This window comes from Cryptosporidium muris, genomic scaffold (genome assembly GCF_000006515.1).
Source record: "Cryptosporidium muris RN66 scf_1106632373453 genomic scaffold, whole genome shotgun sequence".
Lineage (NCBI taxonomy): Eukaryota > Apicomplexa > Conoidasida > Eucoccidiorida > Cryptosporidiidae > Cryptosporidium > Cryptosporidium muris.
This window is the reverse complement of record NW_002196570.1, coordinates 923,315-950,920: the sequence shown is the minus strand read 5'-3', so window position 1 is coordinate 950,920 and position 27,606 is coordinate 923,315. Positions and strand designations below refer to the sequence as shown.

The following is a 27,606-nucleotide window of genomic DNA, read 5'->3' as shown; positions in this document are numbered from 1 at the left end:
AAAAAATTATATCATTAACCTTTTTTTTCTGTATATAACTTTGCACTTTCCAAGCAAGACTTCAAAACCGCTTCTCATAATAACTCCTAGCTCATAACTCTTCTAAAAGTTTTAATATTACTTATTCTAATAGCTTGTAGCGGTATTAAATACCGCTATTTAATGTAGAACCAGCAAAAATACCAATATTATGGATTGTGAAGGATATTAAGCTCATTATATTTAATACTATTAATGTGTTTCTTGATAAGAATCTACAGGAAATTCTGATATTTATAATTAGCCACTTTATTACAATTATTATATCTAACCCAATCATAAATACAAATATATATCTGTATATACGTGAGGAGAAGACATAGTAGACTATTACAAGATATAAGTTATCTGGATAACACAAATATTCAGAAATAGTTGTTCAAACTATAGGGATCAATATAAGAAGTCATGATGTAAGAATTTCACAAATTATAACAAATACTTTTATAGAAACTATTAAATAAATATCTTCTAATATTATTAGTCTGGACATAATTAATAAGAATAAGCTATTTACTAAATATATACCATTACCACACTCACAAGGTCACTATTTATAAAAAATTCTGAGTTATACAATATTTTACTTAGTTACTATGAAATAAAACTACTAGGGAAGTACTAAGTTCATTTTCTTTCAGCAGATTTCATAAGAGTATAGCTATAAAAAGGGAAGTGTACACAATATTACTACAAATAATATATACTTCTTTACTTTATATTACAGGTAAGATATCTCTTAGTGTTAAAAGCAAACAAGTATTTATAACAGAAGAAAGTGAACATTATCGAGATAAATAGTTTTATATAAGGGGATTTTTTTGACTTCTAAATACTTGTGTAAAATATCTCTACCCACTTATACCGCTATATACTCATTCTAGATAATATTTAAGTTGCTATCTGGTACTCTATAAAAAATGTTGTCAGATTCAAGTCTCAATTACTTTAATAGACATCCTATTGAGAATATTCTCGATGAAGATGAACTACTGGAATGGGAATCTGATCTAAATACTATCACTCCGGGTATGTAAAAAAAATCCGATTTAGTAAACTGAAAATGATAACTTTTTACTGTATCACTAGAAACTGCAATAAGAATGTGTAATTTGGAGAAAATGAAAGGTACAGATGACCTTTTTTTACCATGTACATTCGATGAAACTTATATATATGAACAGGAGGCTATTGAAACTCAACTTTTAACTTTACAGCATGAACTTGAGTTGCAAAGTAAGTTTACAAAGTTCGGAAATTCCAATATATAATAAATCAGAAGTATTTGGTCGCATATCACCCAGATAATATAAGTGCTTCATTAAATAACAACTCCATAATAAGAAATATCTCAAATTTGAATAATGAACTATCAATAAATATTGATAGTCCGCCTTTATCAAGTACGTCAATTTAAACTTCTTATTGAAATATGTCTTCATAAACTAATTATTAGACAATACCCACTCAATAGGAACAAATGGACAATCTGATAACAATAGAGATGTTGCAGTCAGAAGTCCATTAATGGATTAGAAATCATTATTGTTGATAATCTAATAGATTTAATATATTTTTACTGTATAGTATCTCATCTATAAAAAGTCTAGATACTTTTTGAGCCATCATCATATGCTTTGTATTAGTTAGTAAATGATTTGCTCCATTAATTGTATATAATTTTAATAGATTACTTTTTTCCTTTATCTCTTGTAAATGTTTCTTAATTCTATCTATATACTCATTTATATTTAGATAGCTTCTCATCTCTTCGGGAGTACGCGATAGTAAGAAACTATGATAAAAATAGTCATATGTCATTTTTCCATTGGAAACATCTTCATTAAGTTGAATGAGATTTAAAGCCATATTGTAAGGTACATACTTGTCATCTGTGCCATGAATTAGTAAGGTAGGAACTTGGACTTTCTTCCCCAGTTGCTCATATCTTGGAAATAAAGAATAAGAATCTAGATACTTTCTTAACAACTTTATAGACCTTTTCTCACCATTGTTTGCAACTTTAATATTAAAGATTTCATCATTTACTATTGGAATACTTGTTAGTAGAGAACAATGACCATGAAGCCGAAAATCACAAATCTGTTGTTCATTAAAGTCAATAGAGTAGCTGGAAGGTATATCATCTACACAAGCCATTAATATAATACCACAAAGTTTGGGATGTGGATAAATTCCTTCTAATTTAATTGATTTTGAATGATCAAGTATATTTGAATGACTTATTTCTGGACATCCGCTAGCATAGGCAATTGTCAAAAAAGCACCCGTACTTATTCCAATTAAGAATAATTGGGATCTATTAAATATAAACATAAAAAAAGATACAATTAAATCTATATCTAGCATATCTTTTGCCAAAGTCTTTTCACAAAAAGTCCCATTTGTATTTCCAAATATTCCATTTGTGTTAAATGCAATAAAAACACTTGGTTCCAATATTGAACTAGTGGTTCCACTATAGTTTATTGATCTAAAAATACACTCCGACATCTTTGTAGCACAACGTGAAGCTAATAGGGTTGAGATATCCTTACTTGCTTCAAGATACTCAATATCTATCAGTGTACTTGAATCTTTTAAAAAAAAATGGACTTTTTCTGTTATGCATATATCATCACTAAATTCTACTGAATAATCTGGAAATCCATGATTATATACGAAGGTGCACTTAACCATTGATGAAAAAACGCTATGTAATAAGCAGTCGTTTCGCTCTATCTGTTTTGTAAAGCCTATAATAGATAAGAGATCTTCAATATATACATTAGATTCCACATACGTCACTAAACCTCCAATTCTAAGTAGTACTTTGTAGTTCATTTTTAATATTAATCTAATAGATTAAAGTTCATTCCCTGAATCTTCCTTCCGTTATGGTTATGTAAGCTAGAAAAGTCGATATTTGGGGTAAAAATAAACCTATTAAGATTACTAATATTTCCTGGAATCTCTTTATCTTCTTGTATATCCTCAACTAAGAATTTAATATCTTCTATAGCTAAGTCAGAAATATCTGGATAAAGAGTTAAAAATTTCTGCACCTCTTTTTTACGAAGAACTCTTTCCTCTCTAATGACTTTGGACAAAGACTCCTTTTCTAGTAGTAAAAATTTATGGATTAAGTTCGGGGTAGTGTAAATAAAAAAATCTCCAAGTTTCAATAGTGTATTTGTGGGTTCAAATTCTCCAAATTTTAGTCTTTCTAGCGCTGATCTTGAATTTCTAGCTGCAAAGCTATTTCTAAAATATGATAAACCCTCCCTATTTATATTAGAGCATAAATCAAGTTCAATGAGCTAAAATGAAAGTACAAATTTGAATATGGCTTTTTTTATCATTACAAATGAAATAAATAGTTCTGTACTTACTTGGTGATGACGAAGCAATACTTTATCTGCCTGTCTCGATATTTTTTTAGCATTATTCAAAAATCTACTGTCATCTGATATGAAATCCATAATCATAAGTGATTAAAGATAACTTATCAATGAAAATTGTGTCTCTAAGCTTTCAAACTTGTAAATCACATAGCCCTACTTATTGCGGGTAATTAATCTTTTACAGTCCCAAGTTAGACTCTTGTGAAGTCTATAATAGTATCAGAAGGCAATAAATAATGACTTTAAACCTATACTTGAAGAAAAATTTACTAAAATCCATTTAATATTTGTAAATATACCATTCATAATGACTCTAATTTTCTCGAAATTCCTTATAATTGTAAAGTAATTAATAAAGACCTAACTGATATAAGAGCTCTTGATGGTTACTAGTAAGCTAGGATTATATTTTATAATTTAAATAAACTATTTGTATAATTAAACTTAATCACCCACTAAATTCTGTATATATTATGGAGGAATATAGAAGTAGTAGTATACAGATAACAATTATTACTCTCTAAAATAGCCATAAAATGTCTTACTTTATATTTTGATTATTACTGCATATGTACTATATTATAATGGCCTACTTTTCTCCTTTTAAAATTACACTTTTCTAGTATAATACTATTTACTAACTTTAGAAGCTATAATTAAAAAACTTGCTTTTTAATTAAAGATTCAAAACAGAGAGATATGTTGTATACGTCATTATTAGAGCATTATACTAAAAAGATTAGTAGCTAAAACTATCAGCTCACTGTTTATTTAGTTTGTTATCGTTGTGCAATTTTTTAACTTGTTACTATTAGTAAATTATAAATTTTTCGAAATATATAGGTATTAAAATTTTTGTAATATTTTTTTTTTAATTTGTGGTTACTTGAGATTAATACATACTTAGCATGGATCAATCTTTAGTTAGCAAATATTGATAGAATCTAAGATAGATAATTCTGTTTAGTTACTATTTGAGTATAAATATTTATTATTTTATCATAATTGTGATAGTTTGGACTGAATATAATACTATATAGTAATAACAAGAGGCTAAATCTATAAATATTGAAATAATATATATGTTTGTTATTTGTTTGATTTAGATTTTTCTAGGAATAACAGTTATTTCGAAATCAAACCTTGTATAGTAAATAATAGACGTTACATATTGCAAATCAAATTTAATTCTTAATAGTTAATATATGGTGATATTTCATATGTATTTTTATGTAATAGAGTCAATAATTTATGTATAGGCTAATTTCATTATTGAAAAACATTTATTAAGAAAGTTTTTAATATATATCTTACTGGATAATAAAAAAGTTAAATTAATATTTAAATTAATAAACAGCTTCTCATCATTCCTAGGGTGTATCTAAATCGAACTTATCAGAAAAATGTGCAATAAGATTAACTCCTGATAAACAATAAAGTATTCACTTTTTAAATGGATATAATCTTACTAACAAAGTAGCTTGTTGGGAATAAAATACTGCTAACTTTATTTTGCACGTTTACAATTGTAAAATATCAGCCAACCCGCTCTTAGATCACTGAATTGGTTTTCAAGTTCTTGATAAAAAAAATTCTTGTATATTACAAGTGCAAAGGGCACATATTTACGCTACTTTAAGGGTAGAGATTGTACAATTTAGCTGTAAAACCAAAACTAGGTGAATATATAGGAGATAAATTTAGATATGGAAGGATTGCACAGTACCCAAGTATTAGTAAAGATCAAAGCAGGTAGACTATTTTGGGATGGTTACTTGGTTGTACCTGAAAAAAAAAAGGGAAGTTTGCAAGTGATAAGAAATGAAATTAGAAATGTCGTTCAAGTTTGCTGGGTAAATCGTGATAATGGGGATGTTGAAGAATTAATTGATGTTTGTGAGGGTATGAGACTTGAAGAGGTGCCTGAATGTACTTCGGGTCATGTTTATGTTCTAAGAGGACTACATGACAAAAAACCTCATTTATATTGGATTCAGGAGAAGTTCGATTATTTAGATAGTGAAAAAGAGTTAATAAACAACTTTAATAAGAAATTAAAGGATTCTTATGAACATACAATTTCTAATCCTAGACTACAACTTAGGGAATCCTTAGAAATAGCTTTATCCCAAACAGAGAATAGCAACTTGCTTGATATAATTCAATTAAAAAGCCATATTTCAATCAACAATATACTTTCGAATGATGTATTGGAGGCGATTCAATGTGATCATCATGCCATGCTGGAACTGGAAAGTTTAATGCCAAATGGTCAACAAGATTCTCAAAATGTCATTGATGCAATGAAATGTCCTCAAGTTCAATACACTCTAAGATTATTAAATGAATCAATATATTCAGATCAATTAATTCCTCTGCTTAATGCTCTTGGCTTAAAACCTTTACAAGGTATTTCACATCCAATGGAACAATTCCTGAGTGCATTGGAAGCAAATTATAATCAAGATAAATACGCAAATTCATAAAGTAGTAGAATAAAAGCTATTTTTAATATAATGTAGTGTTTATCAACACTTTTTTTCTGCTCCTTCAACACAAAAAAAGTAAAACTACATGAATGCTTTAATATTGTTTCTATTATAATAATCTCTTAGAAGTGTTGGCTTGTCTGTCATTATTCCATCTAAACCAAGTTTGCAGCATCTTTCTATCTCTTCTTCTGTATTGCATACCCATGCAAAACACCTGATTCCACGCTTTTGTAAATGCCTTATCATTAATCGCCTAGAAAATATCCACATCAGTATATTTGGGATGAGGTGAAGTTTAATATAGTTAGTAATATTACTTCCAAGAAAGCTAAGCTTTGATACAGTATATCCATATTTGCAAAAAAATATATAGCTCAGCGGAAAAGAGTATATATCCTCATTTATAGAAATAAATGGTAAGATACCTATAAAATATGCTAACAGTAAATATATTACTGTAGTCTGACTAGCACCCAAAATAAGTTTAGATCGAAAATTCTCCTCATTATTTTCAGAATGTATTCTTACTACAGAGTTATTTATCTTTCTTAAATACTTTATGTTAGAGTGTGAGAAAGAAGCTATAACTGTCAAATCTTCCCTTTTATATTTTCGGATAATTTCAACAGTCCTTTCAACAGCAACTAAGCTATTCGGATTTTTTATATCAATAGACATCCGAATATTTGGGAAAATTTGGAACAATGTCTCTAGTGTAAGAATTCTTTGTCCTTGAAATTTAATGGGAAATCCACGCCACTTTGATATGTCAAGATACTCTGAAGATGGACACAATGTATCTGAGTCTAGTGTCAAAGGCATTTCATTGTAAAGTAAATCTCCTACATATTTATCCACTCCACAAATATTACCTAAATGATTGTCATGTAGGACTATCAATTCATTCTCTTTAGTTAACCATACATCTGTTTCAATCATATCAGTACAGCAATTTAGAATGGCATGTTCAAAAGCCATTTGTGTATTTTCTGGCCTTTCCTCTGAGCCTCCACGATGTGAAATATGAAGACAACCATTTCCTTTCCCCAATATTCCACTTTTTTTCCTTCTGCGTAATTCAAATTTGATAAATGGAAGTAAAGTTGGATAGCGAAGGAAAAATGAGGAAGCTACGTAGTATATGGTTATTATTGTCCACAATAATGAATAATAACTAAAATAACCGTAAAAAAACATCTAGATCACTCCAATGTGTCTGAGCTACTTCCAAATCCTTTAAAGATAAATATAATTTTAGAATATCTAAATTAAAATTAACTAAAAAGTGAGCCTTTAGCGCAACTTAAAATCATACTTCAAAGCGCAGCTACTATTTGTCTTCTTGTTGGTATAAAGTGCTGAGTAATTGCATGATACAATTTCTAACAAATAGATTACACACAGTAAGTTTTATTATACATATATTTTCATTCCACTGGCAGTTCAGAGAAATTTGAAACTAACTACATAATAATACAATCAATATAAACACAACAGAAGTTAACAATCATAAGATTTATTATATAAAGATGACAGAAAGTTCTGCAGATGCTACTAATACTGAGAAAGGCGTCAATTTAGACTCCAATATTTTAATATCAGATAGTAAGAGAAGAAGAAGTAATAGGAAAGGAAGACAGGTAAGAGAAAGCATAAACTATTTGAAAATATTGAAAAGTAGTCCAACTATAATAGTGGACTGCAGTTTTGATGACAAACACTCAGATAGAAATGTCAAAAGTTTAGTAGTCCAGTTATCAATATCATATTCTGTAATAAGAAAGTCTTCTTTACCTTTTACTATGATCATTTGTGGAGTGTCAGAGCGTCTGAGGAAAGGCCTTACTAAAACTAATGCAGAGAAGTGGCTTGGAGTTACAATAACTCAAAGGAATCTCGATTTAGTATTAAAAGATTTTAGAAATAGAAATATTGTGTACTTGTCTGCAGACTCAGATGACCACTTGGATCTCTCATCAGAAGTGCGGTATACTAGTGATGACATATTTATTGTTGGAGGGTTAATTGATCGGAATAAATATAAAGATTTATGTAAATACCGAGCTATAGAATTAGAGTTGAAGACATCTCATTTACCAATATCAGAAAGTGGTATAAAGTTAAATAATAACTATGTACTGGCAATTAATCATGTGATTGGGTCTTTGGTCAAGTACAACGAATTTCTAGACTGGTCGAAAGCACTTAAATATATTTTACCAAAAAGAAAGTCATTGTAGTAATTTTAGTATATCAGAAACATATTGTGGAATAGATCTTAAACCCTAAAATTAATTATTGAACAATATATTAATTTATTATAGACAGGTAGTGAATATAAACTAACCGATCGTTTAATAATATCCAAACAGTCCACACGAAGATCTGAATTTGTCTCAAGCAATTCATGGAATATAACTTCAAATTCACTTCTAGGTAGTAGTATTAAACTAGGTAGAAGTATATTTTTGTAATCTGTCCACAATTTTTGTATACAATGTCGGATACCTCTCCATGTTAAAGTATCATCCCACACCTGATATTTAACAAGTTATTTATAAAGTAAATATATACACGCAGATATCACTTACCCTACGACTCCTAATAAGTGATGATATAACAAAAGAAGCAATGAAAGGTTTGATTGATGGAATATATAATATTGACAAAACCATAGCTCTTCCAAGGGTTCTAGGAAATGTTGGCATATCCTCCTGTGCAAATCTACCTAACACAGATGCAATAGTATCGGAATCAAACAATGGAGGTGAAATCTGAGTTAGTTCAAAACAACAATCAACAATGTCAACAGCACGTCTTGCATCGACATTCTTTACTTCTGGATAGCTATATGATACTGCCATTCTTAAAAGATCTTCAGATGAGATCTTTGATTTAATTCTTGAATTTTCAAGATGTTTTCCATCTGGAGATAGTATATTCTGTATTGTATGCTTTAACAATATTTTATCACCAGTATTGATCAATATGGGTAAATATTGTTTTATTATATCAATTTCATAAAAGCCAATCATTGGAATCACCAAGTAGAAGTTACCAAATTCCTCAAATATTACTTGAAGCTCAGTCAGTAAATCTTTGTTTATTTGACTTTCATCAGTAGTTCTTGAAGCGATAATTCTTAATATTAATGTGATGAATCTTAAATAACAATTATTATCCTTAGATTTACTCCCATATATTTTCACAATTCTAATATACTCGGGGTGGTAAACTTCTGGTATAGACCTTACTATCTCATCTAGTAGAGGCTCAAAAACAGATGTAAACATTGATGATGAATGGTTTACATAATTGGACAAGTAAAATAGGAAGTGTATCAATACAGGTTTTTTTATACAACAATATTTATATAAGTTGCACCTTATTTTGGCAATATCTTCCTTAATATTTAAGTCATTATCTTCATTTTTATCTAGTTTTACCATATTATCAGTATCAATCTCTAACTTTACATCTCCCAAATTTTTCTCCAGTAATTCCATATCTTTAAATGTCTCTGAGACTTTAGAAGTAGCAGAAACAGCTGTTTGTTTAGAAATACATTTGACACATCTTTCAATGAAAGGGTTACAACAAATTTTAAGCCTATTTTCAGAAAGAGAATCTTCTAAGATACAACTTTGAAAAGTTAAAAATGCAATTGCTTCTATCCATCTTTCACCATATATTTTAGAGTTGTACCACTGATATGAATATTCTACACAATCACAAAGCAAATTAGAACTAGGAGGTGGAGTATAAGCAGAACATATCTCCTCTGTATACGTTAAGTTTGTGGAATTCCTGTAATTATGAGTATATTCTATACTTTTAAACTTCGTTTCATGATCTTTAAGCAAAACATATGGTCTCTGCCATTCTGGCAAATCTTCGAAATCAGGCAAGTTATTTTTCTCACAGTTTACTTTATTACCATCGCATGACATATCTAGGTTAGAAAACCTATTTGATACATATCTTATAACATCTTGACGGATATAGATATCAGTAGCATAGCAGCATGATACTAAAGCAAAATATGCTGCTTTTTTAGAATGTGACTCTGGATTTTTCTGATTTATAACACCACATAAAATGTTAATTGCATACAGCCGCTTCGTTTGAGCCTCACCTAACATCCAATCATCATATAAACTAATTACTGAGCTTATTGGGACTTCTGGGCATTCTATAAAGTATTTATGTAATGTACTTAGTATTATACAAGATGACATATTTTCAGCTGGATGATCACTAGATGTTATTGCTGAACTAATTACTCTTAATCCCAAATCAAAAATTTGATTGTAATAGAACTCATCTCCAGCATCCCTGTCATTTCCACTGATTTTATTATCACTAATATTTTGTGTTCCACATACAATATTTGTAGATTCTTCTCTCTCACAATATAATCCGGTAATCAGCCACTTCCAATTAATGGAGTTTTTTGATACATCAATTTTCCTCAAGGTAAAATTAAGTGGATTATTTCCAACAATATTTAAAATCTTATTTGAGTAAAAACGGAACAGTATATCCAGTAAAATTTCGACTCTATATTCCCAGACAATACCATATGACCAAAGAAGACCAATGCAAATTATTTGAGACAATCCAAAAACTTCTTGAATTCTTTCACCGTTGTGCTCTTCTTTCAGTAAATTGTCCATGAACACAAAGACATATTCATTGCCAATATTTAAAGCGTCTCCAGTTTTATTTATATCAAACTTATTCTGTATATGTGAACTGGTGTCTGATACTAGTACTAGTGCGAGTAATAAATCATTTGTTTCTGAAAACAAAGTGAATATTATTGTTTCAATTAAAATCCATTGAAATGAATTTTCTAACTTGTTATGTAACATAGAGAGTCGTATAAGAATATTGTATTTCTGTTTGATACTAATAAAACCTTCGTTGAGTCTTCTCGAAAATAGCCCCCAAGCTAACCCAACTTCACTGCCATAACTCTCAAAGGAAGGTAAAAACTTTTCTTTACCAGAATCTAAAATACGTCTAAGAAAAAGTTCCCATGCAGATATAATTTGTTGACCATACTTGAGACTGCTAGCCAATGAATTATTAGTTGGATCTACAGATTCATATACACCCTCAGCAGATAAAGAGATAAGTGGAGATAGCAACAAACTGGATGCAATCTGAGCAAAGATAACTGCTTTTATAGAATTTGACTTACTTTTTAGCCATTTGCTATCTGGACAAACTACCATATTATAAAGATCTTTAACTAAGGTGTTGTTAGAATATTTCGTATCAGAATTCATCGTCATCTTCTCGATAGAATCAGTAATAGTACATTCATAAAAAGTGAGTATTTGGTCATCCTTTTCATGACAATCACTTTTTTTAGTATGAGAGTTTAATTTATATTGTTTATCTAGTAACTTGTTCTCAATACTAAGTTTATTATCTGCTAATGGAGAAAATTTATTTGACCATGGAGTATTAGAAAGATTCATAAAAGTATCCAAGTTTATTTTCTTCCCAGGACAATTTTGTTCTACTTCTACCAGTATGTCATCTGGTAATTTTGGATTTAGGAAGTTTGCTAAAACAGTATCGACAATACTTGAATAATTTTTGGTTGCAAATAACCAGCTTACTCCCTCTATTACACTTTGGGGTAATATTTCATAATGGCCTTGATCAACGTTGTATCTAGTCCGTTTATATGAATATCGTGAAGAAATACTTCTAGATCTTTGAGCTTCGGCAGGAGGAAATGGTATGAAGACAGGAGATTTTATATCATCCCCTATATTACTAATTCTCTTTTTTAGTTCCATTCGTATATCTTCATTTGAGCTCTCGGAACTGTTAAAAATATTATAGGCTTCAAGCCTTAACAAGTTGAAATCTTCAGTTCTACCCAATAGACGAAGTAAATTAACAAGTTCCCCCATATATAATGATATGTATTTCAAATTTGGACAAGCAAATATTCTTAAAAGTTCCTTTTGACAAATATATTGTAGTGCAAGCAACTTCTCATCTAATTTCTTCTCAAAGTTAGTAATATTTTCTATACTTTGTTTAATACTGCAAAGAAACCTTGATAAAAATTGAGGTCGTTTAAAGCATAGCCAACCTAAGCATTGAAAACCAAGACACAAGTTTAATGAACCAAGTTCTTGCTTAAAAGGATTTGCTACAGTTAATACTGATTCTATTGGTTTGCATAGTAAATTGACAATACTTTCTAAAATGCAAGAAGTATCTTTATTAACCAGTACTTCTATAGGGAATTCTTCTAAAGAATAAACTTTTCCAGAGTTAATAGGGTATACCCACCCAGTTCTTGAAGCTGTAATTACAGATGATTTATTCTCTGGTTCATGGGTTTTTCTGTGACCTGACAAGCTAAGCGAGCATATTTGCAGAATTAAGTTTGATAATTTGAGACACTTTCTATATAGATTTATGTATTGAGCTTCGTTTTTGCTTTCCAAAGTGTAAATTTTATCTCTAGTTTCTTTATTATAATCTTTACATTCAATTAAACAAGAGAAATGTATCGACTGTGGCATTTCGTTATGTTCTTCGTACCAAGAAATCTTGCTTGCACCCTCTTTACCATAGGTTTCAACATATCTTGCTATGCACTTGATGACTTCCCTCAAGTTTCTCAAAGTAGTGTTAGTTGCTAAGCATAATCCAATAGAAAGTTTTGATGACCACCAACCTTTACTACAACACTTACAGCCTTCAAAATCTAGTTGAGTGTCTGATACATGCTGGTGAGTGCAAGTGCATAGGGAGTTCTTCCAATTTTGTTCTATGTTCATATCCGTGTATACGATAGAATGCTTCACAGACAAGGGAAGTAATACATTAGGAATAATAATATTTATTGTCCTATGTAGAAAGTCAACAGCTGATATTACTACAGCCACATCCTTATCATTAAGTAATTGCAAAATATATGAAATGATTAGTGAAGAGTATATATGATCAGATTTCAATATTTTCTCTAGTTTCTCACATACTTCTATACGCTTCTCTACATCACTATCAAATCTTTCATTAGCTATTTGCTTAATAAATTCAATACTCTTCACATAATCATCATGCAATATATGTTTACCATAATCTAAAAACTTCTTCGATTCCGAACTATTTAAGATGTCTGCACTGAGAGTCAAACCATGGGACTTGCGTTGAGCTGTTAGATGAACAAAATACGAAATTAAAGAGTCACCATCAGAATTTACCATTGAAAGCGTTTTGCTACAAGCGGAGTCCCAGTTCTAACTTGTATCTTTAATTCAATTGTTCTACAAGAAAATATAATGTTGTGGATTACAACTACGAGTACCAATAGTACCGTCTTGTATAGCAATACAAACTTGGATGCCAGCGCCAAAATAGGCAGTCAGTCATCAGCTACCTTATTTAAATAGTTACACTTTAAACCCATGGTATAATAGGTGTATGTTCAACTCGGTAATGTCAGAAACTGGTTGCTACATATGTGGAGATCGTCCTGTAATGAGGCGCTGTGAAAGTGGGCAGCTTAACTGTAAATATTGTTTTCTGAGTGCTTTTGAGGAGGAAGTCCATGAATACATTACGAGTTACAAGTAAGTTTCTTGATTAGTTGTTAATATAAGCACAGCTAAGAAGTTAAGATAAATTTTTGAGTATTTACAGAATGTTTTCACCGGGAGAAGTAGTAGCTATAGGTATTTCTGGAGGGAAAGACTCAAGTGTCCTCCTAAATGTAATGTATGAGCTCAATAAAAGGAAGGAATATGGTTTAGATTTGCGACTAGTTGCAATAGATGAAGGTATAAAGGGGTATCGTGATGATGCACTGAAAGTAGTAAATTTCCAGAAAGACTATTATGATCTGCCACTGACAATCTTACAATTTCAGGACTTATTTGGTACAACAATGGATGATATCAGATTAAAAGCAGGCAAATCAAATTCCTGTACATTTTGTGGAGTATTTAGAAGACGATCACTTGATGTAGGGGGCAATTTATCTGGAGCAGATAAATTGTGTACTGGACACAATGCAGATGATGCGGCAGAAACTGTCTTGTTAAATATTTTGCGTGGTGACTTAAATAGGTTACAAAGATGTACAAACCCAATAACCTCAACTGAAATTAAGCAGAGTCAAGATAATGAAGTTGTTATGGGATTAGGAACTTTACGAAGTATACCAAGAGTTAAGCCCTTGATGTACTGTTTTGAGAAAGAAATTGTTTTATATGCTTATTATTCAAATCTCAGATACTTCTCTACCGAATGTAAGTATTCTGTAGATGCTTATAGAGGCTTTGCTCGCGAGTTTATTCGACAAATAGAAGGCATAAAGTGCAAATATGTAACGAACTTCATTAGAGCTGCTGAGAATTTTAATATTGCAGCTATAAATAGAGATAAAAGTAGCACTAACGAGAATAAAAACAACTTACCCAGAATTTATGCACAGCAGGTGGTACAAAGATGCACTTTATGTGGCTATATGTCCTCTGCTCGAGTCTGTAAGGGGTGTCTTCTTTTAGAAACATTGAGAACTAATAATAGCAAAATCACATTTAAAAGTGGATAAAAAAAAATCTAGATTTAAACTTCATACTTAAGGTAAATGTGAGTTACATTTAATTTTATGTAATTTGAGGACAAGACTTTTAGTTCCCACAATTTGAATTTCGAGACTTGCAATAGTTTATCTTATAACCAACTTAACAGAGGGGAGAGACAAGGCCTTTGTAGCATAGTTTTGGTCATTGCGTCGGTCTTGTAAACCGAAGGTCACGAGTTCGAATCTCGTCAAAGGCTCCATTTTTGGTGGACATCCAGTTCCTCTCAACCAACTACGACACTCAACCGCCACCTCATTACACTTGTATCTGCAAGTCAGTATTAAGAAAGTAGATGATATTTAGTTCCCCCTCCTGGTATACTACCTCTATATGCTAACTAATTGAGATGTTACCTCTCAACAATCTTTCTTCCCGAAGGGTCAATTCAGAATAGTATACCCTCATCTTTTTGTCCAAAGACTGACTCCGGGTCATCTATCTCTGACTGACACTCCTCTTTTCTACTTGCTCTCCCCAAAGCTTCAGCTTCAGCCCACTCTTTCTTTTTTTCTTGAATTTTCTTTAATCTAAAGAACTCCTCTCTCTCTATTTCATCTAGTTCCTTTAGTATATAATTAATTCCATCATCAAGCTTAGGTAAAACTACATTTTGTAAAGCATTAACGCGGCGATTGGTCATCTTTATCTCCTCGTCTAAAGAAAAGAATGCAGTCTGTAAACTCGCTAATTTAACTAAACCTTTCAGTACTCGTAGGTATATATCCTTTGTTGACTGAATAACCTGTCCACCGCTAGCTACACCAATGTGGCCTGTAACATCAACTGATGTGTCAATATTCAATTCAAATATGGGGAGGCGTACACCTGCAATATTTTCTGTGGCAACATCTAATGATATAGCTGGTTTTTTGCACGACTCTATAATTCGATCCTTGAAATCACCTGCTGCCCAAGTTGCCTTTGCTAAAGCAAAGGATGCTTCTTTCATCTCATCACCTATTAAACGTTTTGTTTCGACGATCTCTTTCAGCATTCCACGAAACTTATTTGTAAGTGCGTCACTCTTCCTCTTAAGTAAGTCATATCCCTGTTTTGCACCTTTACTTTTTTGTTTGATTGCTTGTAAATTCCTAAAAAAATAAAAGATAATAAGTTCAGCATACAAAAGTCTTAATTAAGAAAAACCACTTACATACGACTTGGAGTTGGTCTCTGCTCCATATCTATACTTGTCTAGATTTTTAAAGTGGTAACTCTAATTTAGTGCTTATTTCTAAAAAAAAAAAAGGAACGAAAGGTTAACAATATTCCCGGTTTTTCTCTTTTTTCTTTGGTCTGTTGTGCCGGGTATACATTCTAAATTCACAGTTACTATTATAATTTTCTCTTTCTTTTTCCTAGATAACTTTTCATACATGATATTACATTAAGTAAACTACGAAGAATTATGCACTAACTCGTATAACTTTACCAGTATATATCTACTTTTATAGTTACAATGAACTGCTCCCATTATCTTGAATACTTTGGCACTCAAGACGATGAGTACAATGTGATATTTCTCCTTCACAAATTTTGTAAAGATTAATGCAATCTTTTAGATTTCCTTTGTTTATAAATTTTAAAGTTTCTTTTAATTTATCGCGCATTTAGTGGGATGGATAGGGAATAGTAAAAATGAACAGAAAGCAAAAGATGGCTCAGCTACACTTCAAGCATACCATCTGCACTATATTGATATTATCCACAATATATGGTTTATTAATAGCAGATTCTGAGTTGAACTATCTATCAAGATATGTACTATTTGTCATCTATGATGACTTTCCATTAGAAACTAATGTAAGTATATAAAACTATATACAAATATTTTTTATGTTAATAGGAAAATCATCTACTCTTACGGAAATATTTAGAAAATATACATTATTAACTTTCTTGTGAATGAAGTAAAAGTGCCCAGTTCCCATATATATTGTCTTTGGAACCGAGATACCAACTATTTTTATGAAGATTCGCTACTCATACCGATACTCTTCCGCTATTCTGATAGCAATTTGGAATTTGACTGGTTTTTTATCCTTTCAGAAAATACAAGATTCGACCCATTTCTTCTTGAGGAGATCTTGAAAAAAGGGTAATTTGAAATATATATGTATCAAATGCAAATTAGTTTCTTAATTACTGTATTTTAGAGGAGTGAATTCAAAAAGAACTGATTACTTAGATAAATTATCAGATATTCCATTTAAAAATAGGAAAAACAGAATTTTTTTAAATGAATTTCTTGGAGCTCAACTAAATGATGAAGTTCCATCTATTGTTCACCACTACAATATTGATAAGCACTTTGCCTATCCGTACTATCCCTCAGGCTTTGCAATTAGTAGAAATGCGATAATGAATTTAAAAACTAAAATGATTGTAGAATTTAATAAATATGCTCAACCAAGGATATATACAGACCCTATTTACGAGGTAAGAATCTCTTAACAATTGAAGTTGAATTACTAATTTCTATTTTATTGCAGCTATCAAAAGTACTCAAAGAATTGCTTAATGTTTCATTAACTGATATAGTTCAATTTTGTACAGGTTTTGAAAGTCTAAGATGCGGAATATACATAAAAAGTAGAAACACACCTGTAAAGTGTGCAACATGGACCATCTCATCACGAATATCCCCTAACTGCCCATTACCAAATATTATCACAATCAATAACAACGAACTAATTGATCCAAATGATGTTGTTATTTCTGTTAAGACTACAGGGAAATTTCATGGTACGAGGGTTACACAAATAGCTCGATTATGGGCAAACAGAAATTTATTGAAATATTCAACTCATCCATTATGTCCAAAGCTAGACGTATATGAAGGTCATAATATAGAATTAGAAGTATTAAGTGACAAGTCAGAAACTATAGGAAATATACAAACCATCGATTTAGGTGTTGGAAATCAGATTAAAGGGCATTGTGTCAAGTTTTACTCTATGCTCCATTATCTTTACAAGAAATACTTGAAAAGTGGTAAAGCTACAAATAAGCGTTATTTTGTAATTGTTGATGATGACACATTAGTACTACCTAATTCACTATTAAATGTTCTATCTATTATTGATCAAACTAGATATAAGAACGAAAAACTTTATATGGGGTTAAGATATTCTCTAGGGTCTATATTACAGGGATGGAATATTGACTATGCAACTGGTAAGCTAAGAGAATTTTGAGAAAGCACTTTATTTCTACAAACTCTTATATTAATAACAATGAGCTAGTACTAAAGTTGATAAAAATTTCTGGATTATAGGCGGAGCCGGAATAGTTATTAATGCTAATACGCTTGTCTCACTTGTAAATTGTTCTGGTAAGTTTCAAACTTAAACTAAGATAAGATACTGGTTTGAAGTTATCTATACTTTTAAAACTTTTGTATTGTAAATATCGTCAATCTCATGTAATTTTAGTTTGCTCATGTTCTGGACCTACTGAACCTGATGATATGGCAATGGGACGTTGGTGCAAATTTTTGGGTATTAAAGCAATCAATTATCCTGGTTTCTACCAAGCTGAGCCTTATAATTATCATCCTTACTATATTGAATATCTACCAATTATAACATTTCATAAATTAAGTGATAACTTTAAAATGACAATAATAAATTATTCAGAGACACTTTTTTCTGAAATGTACCCACATATTGATAAAGTACGTTCAGAATCTTCTATACAACATGATGAACTTTAATATTAGGTAATAATAAAAATATGACAATTATAAGAAATAGGATATGGATATATTTGTATTTAAGCTTTGTTTGTTAGTATAAACTATTAGAACGATTAATTCAACATCATTAGTCTATACAACTCTTCGAATAACCAAATAGGTCTACTTTAGCGGTTTGAAAAGTGAAATAATTTTTTCTTGCAGATTTCTAGATAGTAGCAAGTAATGGTCTAATATCAAATAATTAAATATAATGAATGTGATATTCCCTCCTTTAAGTAATGTAGATGATTCATTATCTCCAGTATTCTCAATTATATCTTTTCACGGTCTCAATATTCTCTGCGATTGCCCATTACTTACTAAAAATTATCTCAAAGAGCATTATGGTGATATATTAGACAAGTTAATTACAAATATTAAAGAATTTAATGAATTAGGTGATTACTATGTATTTCCGGCAACAATTTTACTCGGATTAGGTGACAATAGAAACGAAAATATTCCTATTGATCTGATTTTAATAACACACCCTGATGGCTTAATGGGTATCCCCTTCCATCTTCATTACAACCAATTACATAGAGATTATAATTTGAAACATAATGATTGTGAAAAAGAAGCTAACTTAGAAAGTTTAAAACAAGATTTACCTGAGTGTATTTTATCTTTACTATCATATTTATCTTGTATTGACATATCCAATGCACTATTAGCTGTAACGCCTCCAGTTTTCCAGTCTGCAACTGTTGCTTTACAACAATTAATCCAGTATAGTGAAACTATACAAAGCAATATTTCAAATCCATTTATTTGGTTAAGGACAAGTGACATATTTAATCTTTTTACTTCGTTAAATAAGTTGAGAAAAGAAGGTACAGTGGAGTGCCCATATAAATTGGACAAAAGCTCTACATACTTAAGGCATCAAGTTATTGCCAATTTGCCAGAAAGTGGCCCTGAATATTTTTATAATCAGTCTATTGTAAGCAATACCTCGGAAAGAAACAACTTTACAGGCTCTGCAGATTCAAATATGAGAGGAAGTACAACAGGATTAGGTGCAGCTGTTGGAGCTGCTACGCACATATTTGACGGAAATACTCTTTATAATTATCCAGCTACAATCGGTGGACATAACTGCACTTCAAGTACTTCTAATCCTCCCTTGATTGGTCCCTTTTCAGGTGAGGAAATTTCTGGATATGCAAGAGGCATCATAGAAAGTGAATTATATCAACATATTTCAGAAGAAAATGATATAACAAATCAACGGTATATTTCTAATTCTATATTTACTGAGAATTCCAGATTTAGTATCAAGCTGTTGCATATTGGGCAGAGGGAGAAAATCTGCAAGAATCTTACAACATTTATACTATACCCACTAGATAGTGGATATTGTTTAGGAGGTGTTGGTTATTGTCTAGCTACGAATAATAGGTCTCCTGAAGATTCATTAAAAGATGAAAAAATTGTGATCTTTGGTCAGGTTTCAACAGAAGTCGATAGATATCCTTCTCCACTAAACCTTAATGACATATATGAAGCCTCAAATGTTGTATTTTATGGGAGTATGATCTCTATAAAACAAGCAGAGTATATTCATAAGATTGTGGAATCTACAAATATTGTACAATTATCTAATTTATCATATTACTTAACAGAAATAAAGATTATTCTTAATTATATAAAACATACATTATATAGAAGTGGCTCAATCTTAATACCTACAGATTTATATGGACAATACTGTATGGAGTTAATTGAATATATTGGACAATATGTATCTGAACTACCTATTCAATATCAAGTTCCTATATACATAGTGGGTGGTGGTATCTCGACGATATTATCAAATGCTGATGTATCTTCTGAATGGACATGCTCTAATAAAAGCCGTAAGTCTATGTTACCCAATCCAATATCCCCATTTCTGTTTTCACAATTGAAGTCATCAAATAGACTTTATACATTTCATACAATCGAAGAGTTATCTATTGTATACCGAGAACCAGCTATATTTTTTGCATCTTCAAGTGATCTTAGTTTTGGTCCGTGGATAAGAATATTAAATCAGCTATACTCTGATCCTAAAAATACATTATTAACTATTGATCCTTGCACAGATATCTCATATTTGACTATGAAGTATAATTTGAACAATGACAAAATTGACCATATTGAATTAGTTTACTTTCCACTAATATTGTTTCCGACTCTAAACAGTTTGATGACTGAAATTTTCAATAACCACAATTCAAAAAATCCGAAATTTAAGGTTTTAATTCCATTAAATAAAAATAATCACTCAGAAGACTCAGATGTAATAAATTTCCCTATAGAATACAAAACTAAAATTCTAGAAGTCCCTAGACAAATTCAGACTTTAACTAGGAGAAGTAATGATGAAAATGGAGTGAAGTACAATTGGTTTCCAGCTTCTTTATCTTTCAATGCTAAAAATAAATCTTTTCTCAAGTCAATATCACAGGGAGTTTATGTAGGCAGAACTAATGCTATAATTAATTGTAATGAGGGTAACATTTCAATTGAGGAGTTTGATCAAGATCAAAATACTGCTACTCAAAACACAAATAACAATGTACCTAAAGAGAAAATTCTAATGGGTTACACAACTGTATATTCTATTCTTTCCGCACTGAGAAAACATGATATTAATGATGCTGTGATACTTAAGTATATAGACAATACTGACAACTCATTGAATGATAGAAAAAATCTATCTACCATTTTTATACCTTCACTATCTTGTACAATTACCCTTACAAGTTCATGTGTATGCAATATATCTACAACAAAGTCAACTTCAAGGAGCATAGTATCTGGTATAATGAAATCTTTAGTTTCTAAAATCTAATTGCAGTTATTTTCACTTTTATGTCGTCTACCTACGTATATTTTTGATCGTTTACTATTTAGCATCTGATCATTTGTATTGTTTCTACTCGAACTTGCTATATACTTATTCCATATCCTTGCATTACCTAATGGAATTTGTAGCTTGTCATCATTGTGCAACACTTTGTACATGATTATACGTCGTTTTTTCTCAAATTCTCTACCATTATATGGTTTATTTTTACCTTGTTCTAGATTGTTTATGCACTCCTCCCTTGTGCATTGTCTTAAGCCACATGAGTATGAGCCTTCACTTGTTGGAATATCTGATAGCTGGTATGGTATTGATAGGAAACATATGTCGAAAAACACTACTAATGCTAGTTTGTTATGTAAATATTCAAAATATTTGTCTTGAATATAAGATATAGAATCTGACTCTACTAAATTAGGCGATGTATAATGAATATGAATTCTAAGTGGCCAATTTACTGTTGAATTAAATATAATGCTTGCTGGAGGTCTTGACATAAGCCCACAAGTAGTGGAGTGAGACAACTCCCAATGTGCCTTTTGACAAGCATTTGAGCAGTAGCTTGCGACTAAACAATTTTTGCAATATCTAAAATCTATCTCATAACTATCAGGCTTTAAATTTTCATCCAATTTCTCACCTATTTTGACTCTTGAACCGACTGTAAATCTGACACAATCTGGATGGAAACATGGTACCTTTATACTACATTCATCTGCACTTTCCAAAGCACTTTCCTAGGATTCAGTAATTAGAAAATATTATCTTATTTGTACAATCAATATATCTATTCACTTACTTTTATTCTTCTATCAGTTATCCACTCTTGTAGTTTTATTAGATCGATATCTAGTCCCCTGTATAACTGAGTGAGGTATTTTCTTATCATTCTAGCATCTTCTAATAAAAAAGGTATTAACGAACTTTCAACCTCAGTTTCCTAAAGTATATTAGATATAATTATTTTAGAAAATTTTTAACAATATTTTTTTTTAGCTCAAAGTGGTATATTCAAGTAATTACTTGTAACATTTACTTTTGAACAGATAACAACTTACCATTGTTGTTTTTTTTAAATGAGAATGCAAAATGGAAACAGACTTTATTAGTGTTTTTAGGTCTTTTTCATTCCAAGGTATTTCATATACAAATGCAAAGTATATGATCTCTATTAGCATTAATAAACTTGAGTGAAGAATTGGTTCCTTATACTTTGGACTACACAAAATAGCAAAGGCTTGCCAAATATTTAAACCCTTGTCACTAGTTTCTTTTATGTGATTGTGTTCGATCTTATTGTTCAACGTTAAACTTGAAACACTTGTAGAAAGTGAGTTATCTAGGTTTGACTTAAGACATTTTTCATTATAGCAATTGTTATAGTCTAGATACTTAAAAAATTTGTATCCTTCTCCAAATACAGAATCAGCTATGGAAGGTATCATAAAAGGCTCAGCTGATAGTTTAAGTAACAAGTCTTTTGAGTGTCCTATTAATAAACACTCATTTAAAAACTCAATATATCCAATGATCAATTTAGAACTGTGTCTATCATGGATTAAAAATAATGGGGATGTTAATATGTGGTAAAATATAACTGAAGTAAGTTTACTAAAAAATATTCTCATAGTTATTTGCTGAATATCAACATCTTGTGTCTCTGATAAAACAGTAATACAAATTCTTAAAGCTTCCATATTGCTATATAGAGCTTCCACTTTCATGTAATCAATCCACAGCATTGTAGAAGATTCACAAAATAGTATAATCGCATTAATTCTAGATTCAAAGTAGTACATTGCATTAAGGCGTACAAGTAACCTAATTGCACCAGGTATTTTGGTATCAACTAGGCCACACAATAAATAGTTTATTGCTGTAAAAGAGTCTGGGAATGATTGACTTTTTTGAATATTTCCATTAATGTTTTGTGTTGGATCACTTAAGCTGGGGAGGGATAATTCTGTTGTTAAATCTGCAGTTCTTAAATAGCTATGCTGAAATAAAATTAAAAATAACCACAGTTCATGAATTATAGTAGCCCAAAAGCTTGGATCACTATATTTTTCCTTGATAGCAGATAGCAATAAAGATACCATACCTATGAGTTTATTTGGATCTAAGTTAAGGAGACCCTTTACAACAAACTCAGGTAAAATATTGGGTATTTGTGACATAAGTTCTTCTTTCATATGTAATAATTTTCGTCTAATTTTTATTAATTCTGATACATCGTTTTCATTGATAAATTCAAGTCCTGACAAATTTAATATTGAATGAATATTTGTAATATCAAGTTCAATATCTCTTGCTTCATTTTCTAATACATTTAGATGACAATTAAGATTTTGTGCTGCAAATTTTTCTAAATTTAGTTGCTTAGCTCCGAAATCCCCATCTTTATCTTCTGTTTCATTGAGTTTATATTTGCTAACAATTGTAGGGACTTTTGCCTTAACATATACACATACCCCCCTCATTTTCTGAAGCATTACCCTTTCACTAAAAATAAGTTTTTTCATTTCACTATTTTTTACAGCCAACTTATCTGATGCAAGAAACATAAGTTGATCTATATTTGCTTCTGTAATGTGGGGATGCTTCTCAGGAGAATAGTCTAAAAATGGTTGCCTTAAAGATTCAGCTAATTTTACGCGTGATGCAGTACGAGATATTACTCTTAGTGATGCAACCTCGCTATCAATAGTCCTCTTCTTTCGTTTTCCTTCATTTTTAATATGGTATATTTTACTCACATTATCTAGAGGATGTACACCGGAAGTATCTGACTCATTATTAGAGAGACACTCACTAGTAGTCTTTGTATATACTTCTTTTTGCCTTTTTTTTTGTTTTATTAACCAAAATCCCATATTCCTTTGAGGAATTTAAGAAAATTTTAAAGGCATGCCGTTATTGCATGTGATGTCTACATTAGATGTTTGGCGCCAACATTTGTTTGCTGGGTCCAATGCCCAGGCCCTGACGCTAGTCAAAAGTTTACCGGAAAGTGCTGTGTTGTACTACTTGGTGTACAACCATAACTAGTGAATAGTGAAGTAGTATAAATATGAGGGTGAATACACCAAATCCCTTTAAGAAGTTTTACCATGACAAAGGATTGCTACTGGAGGTTGAACATAATGGCTTAGTAAACTCTACCTATACAAATGAGAGCCATGCACTAAACACAAACCAAAAATACAGGTTCTTAAAAACTAGTGCATTTATTACCTTAATATTAGGAGTATGTAGTTTATCTGGAATCTCACTACTGTATTATTTTTTTTGGAACTTTAATTTTGAGCTCGAGTATATTAATCTATTTTTAAATTTCCACAGCAGCTCTAAATATCCAATGTTAAATAGAAAAATTAGTCTAAACAAATTTTATGAGTGGGTATCTTTGGGTTTAACTGGTTCAATTACATTTCTTAAAATGTTGCTTCAGTATCTGGATATATTCATACATTCCACTACACTCTATCCCATTAAATTAGAAATAAAAGTCGTGCAAACACTTCAAAGTGCTCTAAAATCAAAAGATATTTTTTTTATGAGTGCAAAAAATCTCTTTACTTATATAAATATCAATCTTTACCTTGTACTTAAAAGATCCTTTAGGAGATTTTTTGGGCGCAAAGAGTTGCAAGCTATACTCAACCACTTTTATAATATTAAAGAAACTTTATCTGAAAATATTTTAATAAACTTCATCTTATATATTTACTTTACTCTTGTAGTACTTTCTCTTGCTAATTTTTCTATCGCTACTATTTTATGGAATGGTTTATTTAGGTATCTTGGAATATCCTCATTCTTCTGCTTCAGAATAGCAGCTATAATTTCAATTCCATTAGTCACTTTGTTCTTTTTACCAGAGTTCTATATTGCACTTCCTGATGCGTTTAGTGGCTTCTTTAGAAATATTAATACGAAATGTAGTGCTTTAACTCAAATTAGCAATGGTCTTATGGAAATACCAATGATATCAGAAAATTGGTGGCATTCAGGGAATTTACACAGTGTATTTAAAGGTGTTGACATTATTAACAAAATTAGAGAAGATCCTATATCTCCTAATGGTATATTTGTCACTAGCTTAATAAATGATTATACTTTGCAAGATAAAAGTGTTTGGGATAAAAAGGTTTTCTTAGACAACTTTTGTCTCTTATTAATAAATTATAAAAATTTCAGTACAATTAGTATTTACACAAGGGTTACTTTGGCTTTAGTTTCTATTTTTTTTTTAGCTTTCCTTCTTTTTAGTGAGAAGCGTGAAAAGCAATATCACAACATGAGCCCAAAGCTGCCAATATATGTATATAGGTACCTCTTATCAAGAGCAGCTGCTACTTATCTACTGTATTTCACGCAGGATTATTATGAAATGGACCATCTCAGTAATTTCCTCCCATTTGTGTTGTATTTTATATCGAAACTCACATTATATCATTGCAAAATTTTACAAATTATACTTGAATATCTTGTATGGAGTAGAGACGTGTCTAAGTTAAAATCAAACTCACAGGAATTACTAAGAAAGAGCGAGAAAATATCCCAGGACTCTTTAGAGGAAAATTCATGCAAAAAATTAGGGGCAAGAAGTTTAAGAACACAAAAGGTTAACTTAATTTTAAGGTCTGTTCGGAATAAGACTACAATTGGAAATCAGAATAAAAAACAAAAAGAATTTATCAAACTGGCAAGTATCATGAGCTTAAAACGAAGTACCAACAATGCACCTAAAAACAAAATATTCCATTATCTTATAAAAATATTTAGAGTTACTTTGCATTATTCTCAAATGATGACACTTTTCAACGTTTCGGTTAAATTCTCTAAAAGATCGAGTTTAATATTATATAATATAATAAAAATATTAATATTTGATCCATTAGAGTCACTTTTTTGGTATTTCTATGAAAGACAATATAGAGGTTTGATACTAGATGCCTTGTCACACCACAACTTGGATGAATTCCTCAGAAGAAAAAAAGTGAGCTTAAACATACTAGAGGAGTTACTAAAAAGCATGACACTATGCTATTCAAATGTTGGGAATATAACAGTTATCCGCAGTATTACTATAAGTAGAGCAAATTTGCTACATGAACTGAAATGGGTTATGAAGGTCTTCCCTAATGAGAGACAATTCAGAAAGTTGAAGGAAAATTGTAATAGGAATCTTAGTGATATAGAGAAAAAGTTACTACCATTTGCAGATATTCCCTCTATACATAATAGAATTTATATGGAAATACAATATTATATTTTAGATTTATCAATTGAGTCATTATTAACCTATTGTGAAAGGATCATTTTGGCTTGCAAAGCATTAAATAACTCTGAAGGTCTTATTGAGTTATTGTCACTATTAAATAAAGAAAAGTTGTCAGAATATAATATATTTCATGAGAAACTTAGAAGTAGTGATATAAATAAAATTACTAATGACTTGTTCAACTTAACTAAGAGAAAAGGATCAGCTAATGTATGGGAACAATATTCGACAATTTCCGGTATACTACTCAAAACTGAAAAGGAGCTAAAAGGAGTACTTCAACCAATAGAGTATATTGAACCAACTCTTATTTTTAAACAATGGGAAATGATAAAATTGAGTTTGAAAAGTATAAAAAGTGAGATTACACAAAACCGAAATTCCTACGAAGATATGTATATGAATGGATTTTCACTACATACAGTGCAAATGGTTTTACACCACCAAAATTATGCAGCAGTAGGAGCTTCAGAGAAAATTCAAGAATGTCTATCAGAGTGTATTGAATTATGCAGGAACTGTGGAACAATTATAGAAGAAGAAACTGATGAGTTCCAAAGGTCTTCAGAAGTACAACTAAAGATTTTGAGTGATACTAAAAGTTATTGTATAGGAATTTTGAGATTATTAGATAATATGTTAGTTGCTATGCAATCAGTTAATATTTGTACTATAAACATGGAATCTTCACCTATAAAGTGCGAGTTCCCTACTTTACAAGCTCACCATCCTAAAGTTACGACTAACAAACTAGAAAATCTATGTAAACTTCATGGAAGAGGATTAAGACAAACTTTTACTACTTATTCTGATGGGAATTATCCACCTAACACAAGTTTAAGCAATAATATCACAAGAAGTACACCTGAGAGGATTAGTGATGATAGCAAAGACACATTAGGTACAAAGCAGGGTGGATTAACCAAAAGACGTGATATATTCTCACCATGTACAGTAAACAAAAGTGATGCAAAAAGGAGTTTGAAAAAATCTATGATACCATTAATTAGTGATAATACTGTAAAATTAGACAATGATACTGATAAGGAGTATTTGCCATTTCTAATATCTACACCTGATGAGGTAGTTCGTGAGATAATTTAATGGGTTCAAATAATTTATATTGCAATCGCTTAAAGAATAGGCAGTTACATTTTATGTATC

General features: G+C 30.6%; 13 protein-coding genes and 1 non-coding gene across 14 annotated transcripts, besides 9 other annotated features; 8 read left to right on the top strand and 6 right to left on the bottom strand.

Annotated features, from left to right (window-relative positions):
* Window positions 1-959: 959 nt before the first annotated feature.
* CMU_041470 (uncharacterized protein) lies at window positions 960-1,310 on the top strand (the record flags this gene model as incomplete). The annotated part of the gene is made up of 2 exons (XM_002139389.1): window positions 960-1,068; window positions 1,129-1,310. The coding sequence occupies 2 exons, from the start codon at window positions 960-962 to the stop codon at window positions 1,308-1,310; spliced, it is 291 nt and encodes a 96-aa protein (XP_002139425.1).
* A 271-nt stretch (window positions 1,311-1,581) lies between these two features.
* Window positions 1,582-2,883, bottom strand: CMU_041460 (uncharacterized protein; the record flags this gene model as incomplete). The annotated part of the gene is made up of 1 exon (XM_002139388.1): window positions 1,582-2,883. The coding sequence occupies one exon, from the start codon at window positions 2,881-2,883 to the stop codon at window positions 1,582-1,584; it is 1,302 nt and encodes a 433-aa protein (XP_002139424.1).
* Window positions 2,884-2,891: 8 nt separating this feature from the next.
* Window positions 2,892-3,521, bottom strand: CMU_041450 (uncharacterized protein; the record flags this gene model as incomplete). The annotated part of the gene is made up of 2 exons (XM_002139387.1): window positions 2,892-3,359; window positions 3,432-3,521. The coding sequence occupies 2 exons, from the start codon at window positions 3,519-3,521 to the stop codon at window positions 2,892-2,894; spliced, it is 558 nt and encodes a 185-aa protein (XP_002139423.1).
* Window positions 3,522-3,845: 324 nt separating this feature from the next.
* Window positions 3,846-3,886: a sequence feature (AT_rich).
* Window positions 3,887-4,258: 372 nt separating this feature from the next.
* Window positions 4,259-4,321: a sequence feature (AT_rich).
* A 101-nt stretch (window positions 4,322-4,422) lies between these two features.
* Window positions 4,423-4,443: a sequence feature (AT_rich).
* Window positions 4,444-4,760: 317 nt separating this feature from the next.
* Window positions 4,761-4,797: a sequence feature (AT_rich).
* A 352-nt stretch (window positions 4,798-5,149) lies between these two features.
* Window positions 5,150-5,929, top strand: CMU_041440 (uncharacterized protein; the record flags this gene model as incomplete). The annotated part of the gene is made up of 1 exon (XM_002139386.1): window positions 5,150-5,929. One exon carries the CDS (start codon window positions 5,150-5,152, stop codon window positions 5,927-5,929), a length of 780 nt encoding a protein of 259 aa, XP_002139422.1.
* Window positions 5,930-6,013: 84 nt separating this feature from the next.
* On the bottom strand, window positions 6,014-7,132 carry CMU_041430 (glycerophosphoryl diester phosphodiesterase family protein; the record flags this gene model as incomplete). Its single annotated transcript, XM_002139385.1, has 1 exon — window positions 6,014-7,132. The coding sequence occupies one exon, from the start codon at window positions 7,130-7,132 to the stop codon at window positions 6,014-6,016; it is 1,119 nt and encodes a 372-aa protein (XP_002139421.1).
* A 45-nt stretch (window positions 7,133-7,177) lies between these two features.
* Window positions 7,178-7,213: a sequence feature (AT_rich).
* A 251-nt stretch (window positions 7,214-7,464) lies between these two features.
* CMU_041420 (tRNA -methyltransferase family protein) lies at window positions 7,465-8,175 on the top strand (the record flags this gene model as incomplete). The annotated part of the gene is made up of 1 exon (XM_002139384.1): window positions 7,465-8,175. One exon carries the CDS (start codon window positions 7,465-7,467, stop codon window positions 8,173-8,175), a length of 711 nt encoding a protein of 236 aa, XP_002139420.1.
* A 38-nt stretch (window positions 8,176-8,213) lies between these two features.
* Window positions 8,214-13,179, bottom strand: CMU_041410 (uncharacterized protein; the record flags this gene model as incomplete). Its single annotated transcript, XM_002139383.1, has 2 exons — window positions 8,214-8,471; window positions 8,527-13,179. The coding sequence occupies 2 exons, from the start codon at window positions 13,177-13,179 to the stop codon at window positions 8,214-8,216; spliced, it is 4,911 nt and encodes a 1,636-aa protein (XP_002139419.1).
* Window positions 8,222-8,258: a sequence feature (AT_rich).
* A 232-nt stretch (window positions 13,180-13,411) lies between the features above and the next one.
* On the top strand, window positions 13,412-14,528 carry CMU_041400 (PP-loop family protein; the record flags this gene model as incomplete). The annotated part of the gene is made up of 2 exons (XM_002139382.1): window positions 13,412-13,545; window positions 13,616-14,528. 2 exons carry the CDS (start codon window positions 13,412-13,414, stop codon window positions 14,526-14,528), a joined length of 1,047 nt encoding a protein of 348 aa, XP_002139418.1.
* A 154-nt stretch (window positions 14,529-14,682) lies between these two features.
* Window positions 14,683-14,758, top strand: CMU_041390. The gene has a single exon. It is a non-coding gene; the product is annotated as a tRNA-Thr (tRNA).
* A 189-nt stretch (window positions 14,759-14,947) lies between these two features.
* CMU_041380 (vacuolar ATP synthase subunit D, putative) lies at window positions 14,948-15,744 on the bottom strand (the record flags this gene model as incomplete). The annotated part of the gene is made up of 2 exons (XM_002139381.1): window positions 14,948-15,653; window positions 15,716-15,744. 2 exons carry the CDS (start codon window positions 15,742-15,744, stop codon window positions 14,948-14,950), a joined length of 735 nt encoding a protein of 244 aa, XP_002139417.1.
* A 456-nt stretch (window positions 15,745-16,200) lies between these two features.
* Window positions 16,201-18,277, top strand: CMU_041370 (uncharacterized protein; the record flags this gene model as incomplete). Its single annotated transcript, XM_002139380.1, has 6 exons — window positions 16,201-16,369; window positions 16,474-16,660; window positions 16,719-17,001; window positions 17,055-17,739; window positions 17,840-17,896; window positions 17,997-18,277. The coding sequence occupies 6 exons, from the start codon at window positions 16,201-16,203 to the stop codon at window positions 18,275-18,277; spliced, it is 1,662 nt and encodes a 553-aa protein (XP_002139416.1).
* Window positions 18,278-18,512: 235 nt separating this feature from the next.
* CMU_041360 (uncharacterized protein) lies at window positions 18,513-21,140 on the top strand (the record flags this gene model as incomplete). The annotated part of the gene is made up of 1 exon (XM_002139379.1): window positions 18,513-21,140. One exon carries the CDS (start codon window positions 18,513-18,515, stop codon window positions 21,138-21,140), a length of 2,628 nt encoding a protein of 875 aa, XP_002139415.1.
* A 31-nt stretch (window positions 21,141-21,171) lies between these two features.
* CMU_041350 (MYND finger domain-containing protein) lies at window positions 21,172-24,028 on the bottom strand (the record flags this gene model as incomplete). The annotated part of the gene is made up of 4 exons (XM_002139378.1): window positions 21,172-21,194; window positions 21,268-21,892; window positions 21,955-22,095; window positions 22,214-24,028. 4 exons carry the CDS (start codon window positions 24,026-24,028, stop codon window positions 21,172-21,174), a joined length of 2,604 nt encoding a protein of 867 aa, XP_002139414.1.
* Window positions 22,102-22,150: a sequence feature (AT_rich).
* A 197-nt stretch (window positions 24,029-24,225) lies between the features above and the next one.
* CMU_041340 (uncharacterized protein) lies at window positions 24,226-27,546 on the top strand (the record flags this gene model as incomplete). The annotated part of the gene is made up of 1 exon (XM_002139377.1): window positions 24,226-27,546. The coding sequence occupies one exon, from the start codon at window positions 24,226-24,228 to the stop codon at window positions 27,544-27,546; it is 3,321 nt and encodes a 1,106-aa protein (XP_002139413.1).
* Window positions 25,330-25,352: a sequence feature (AT_rich).
* Window positions 26,013-26,049: a sequence feature (AT_rich).
* Window positions 27,547-27,606: the final 60 nt, after the last annotated feature.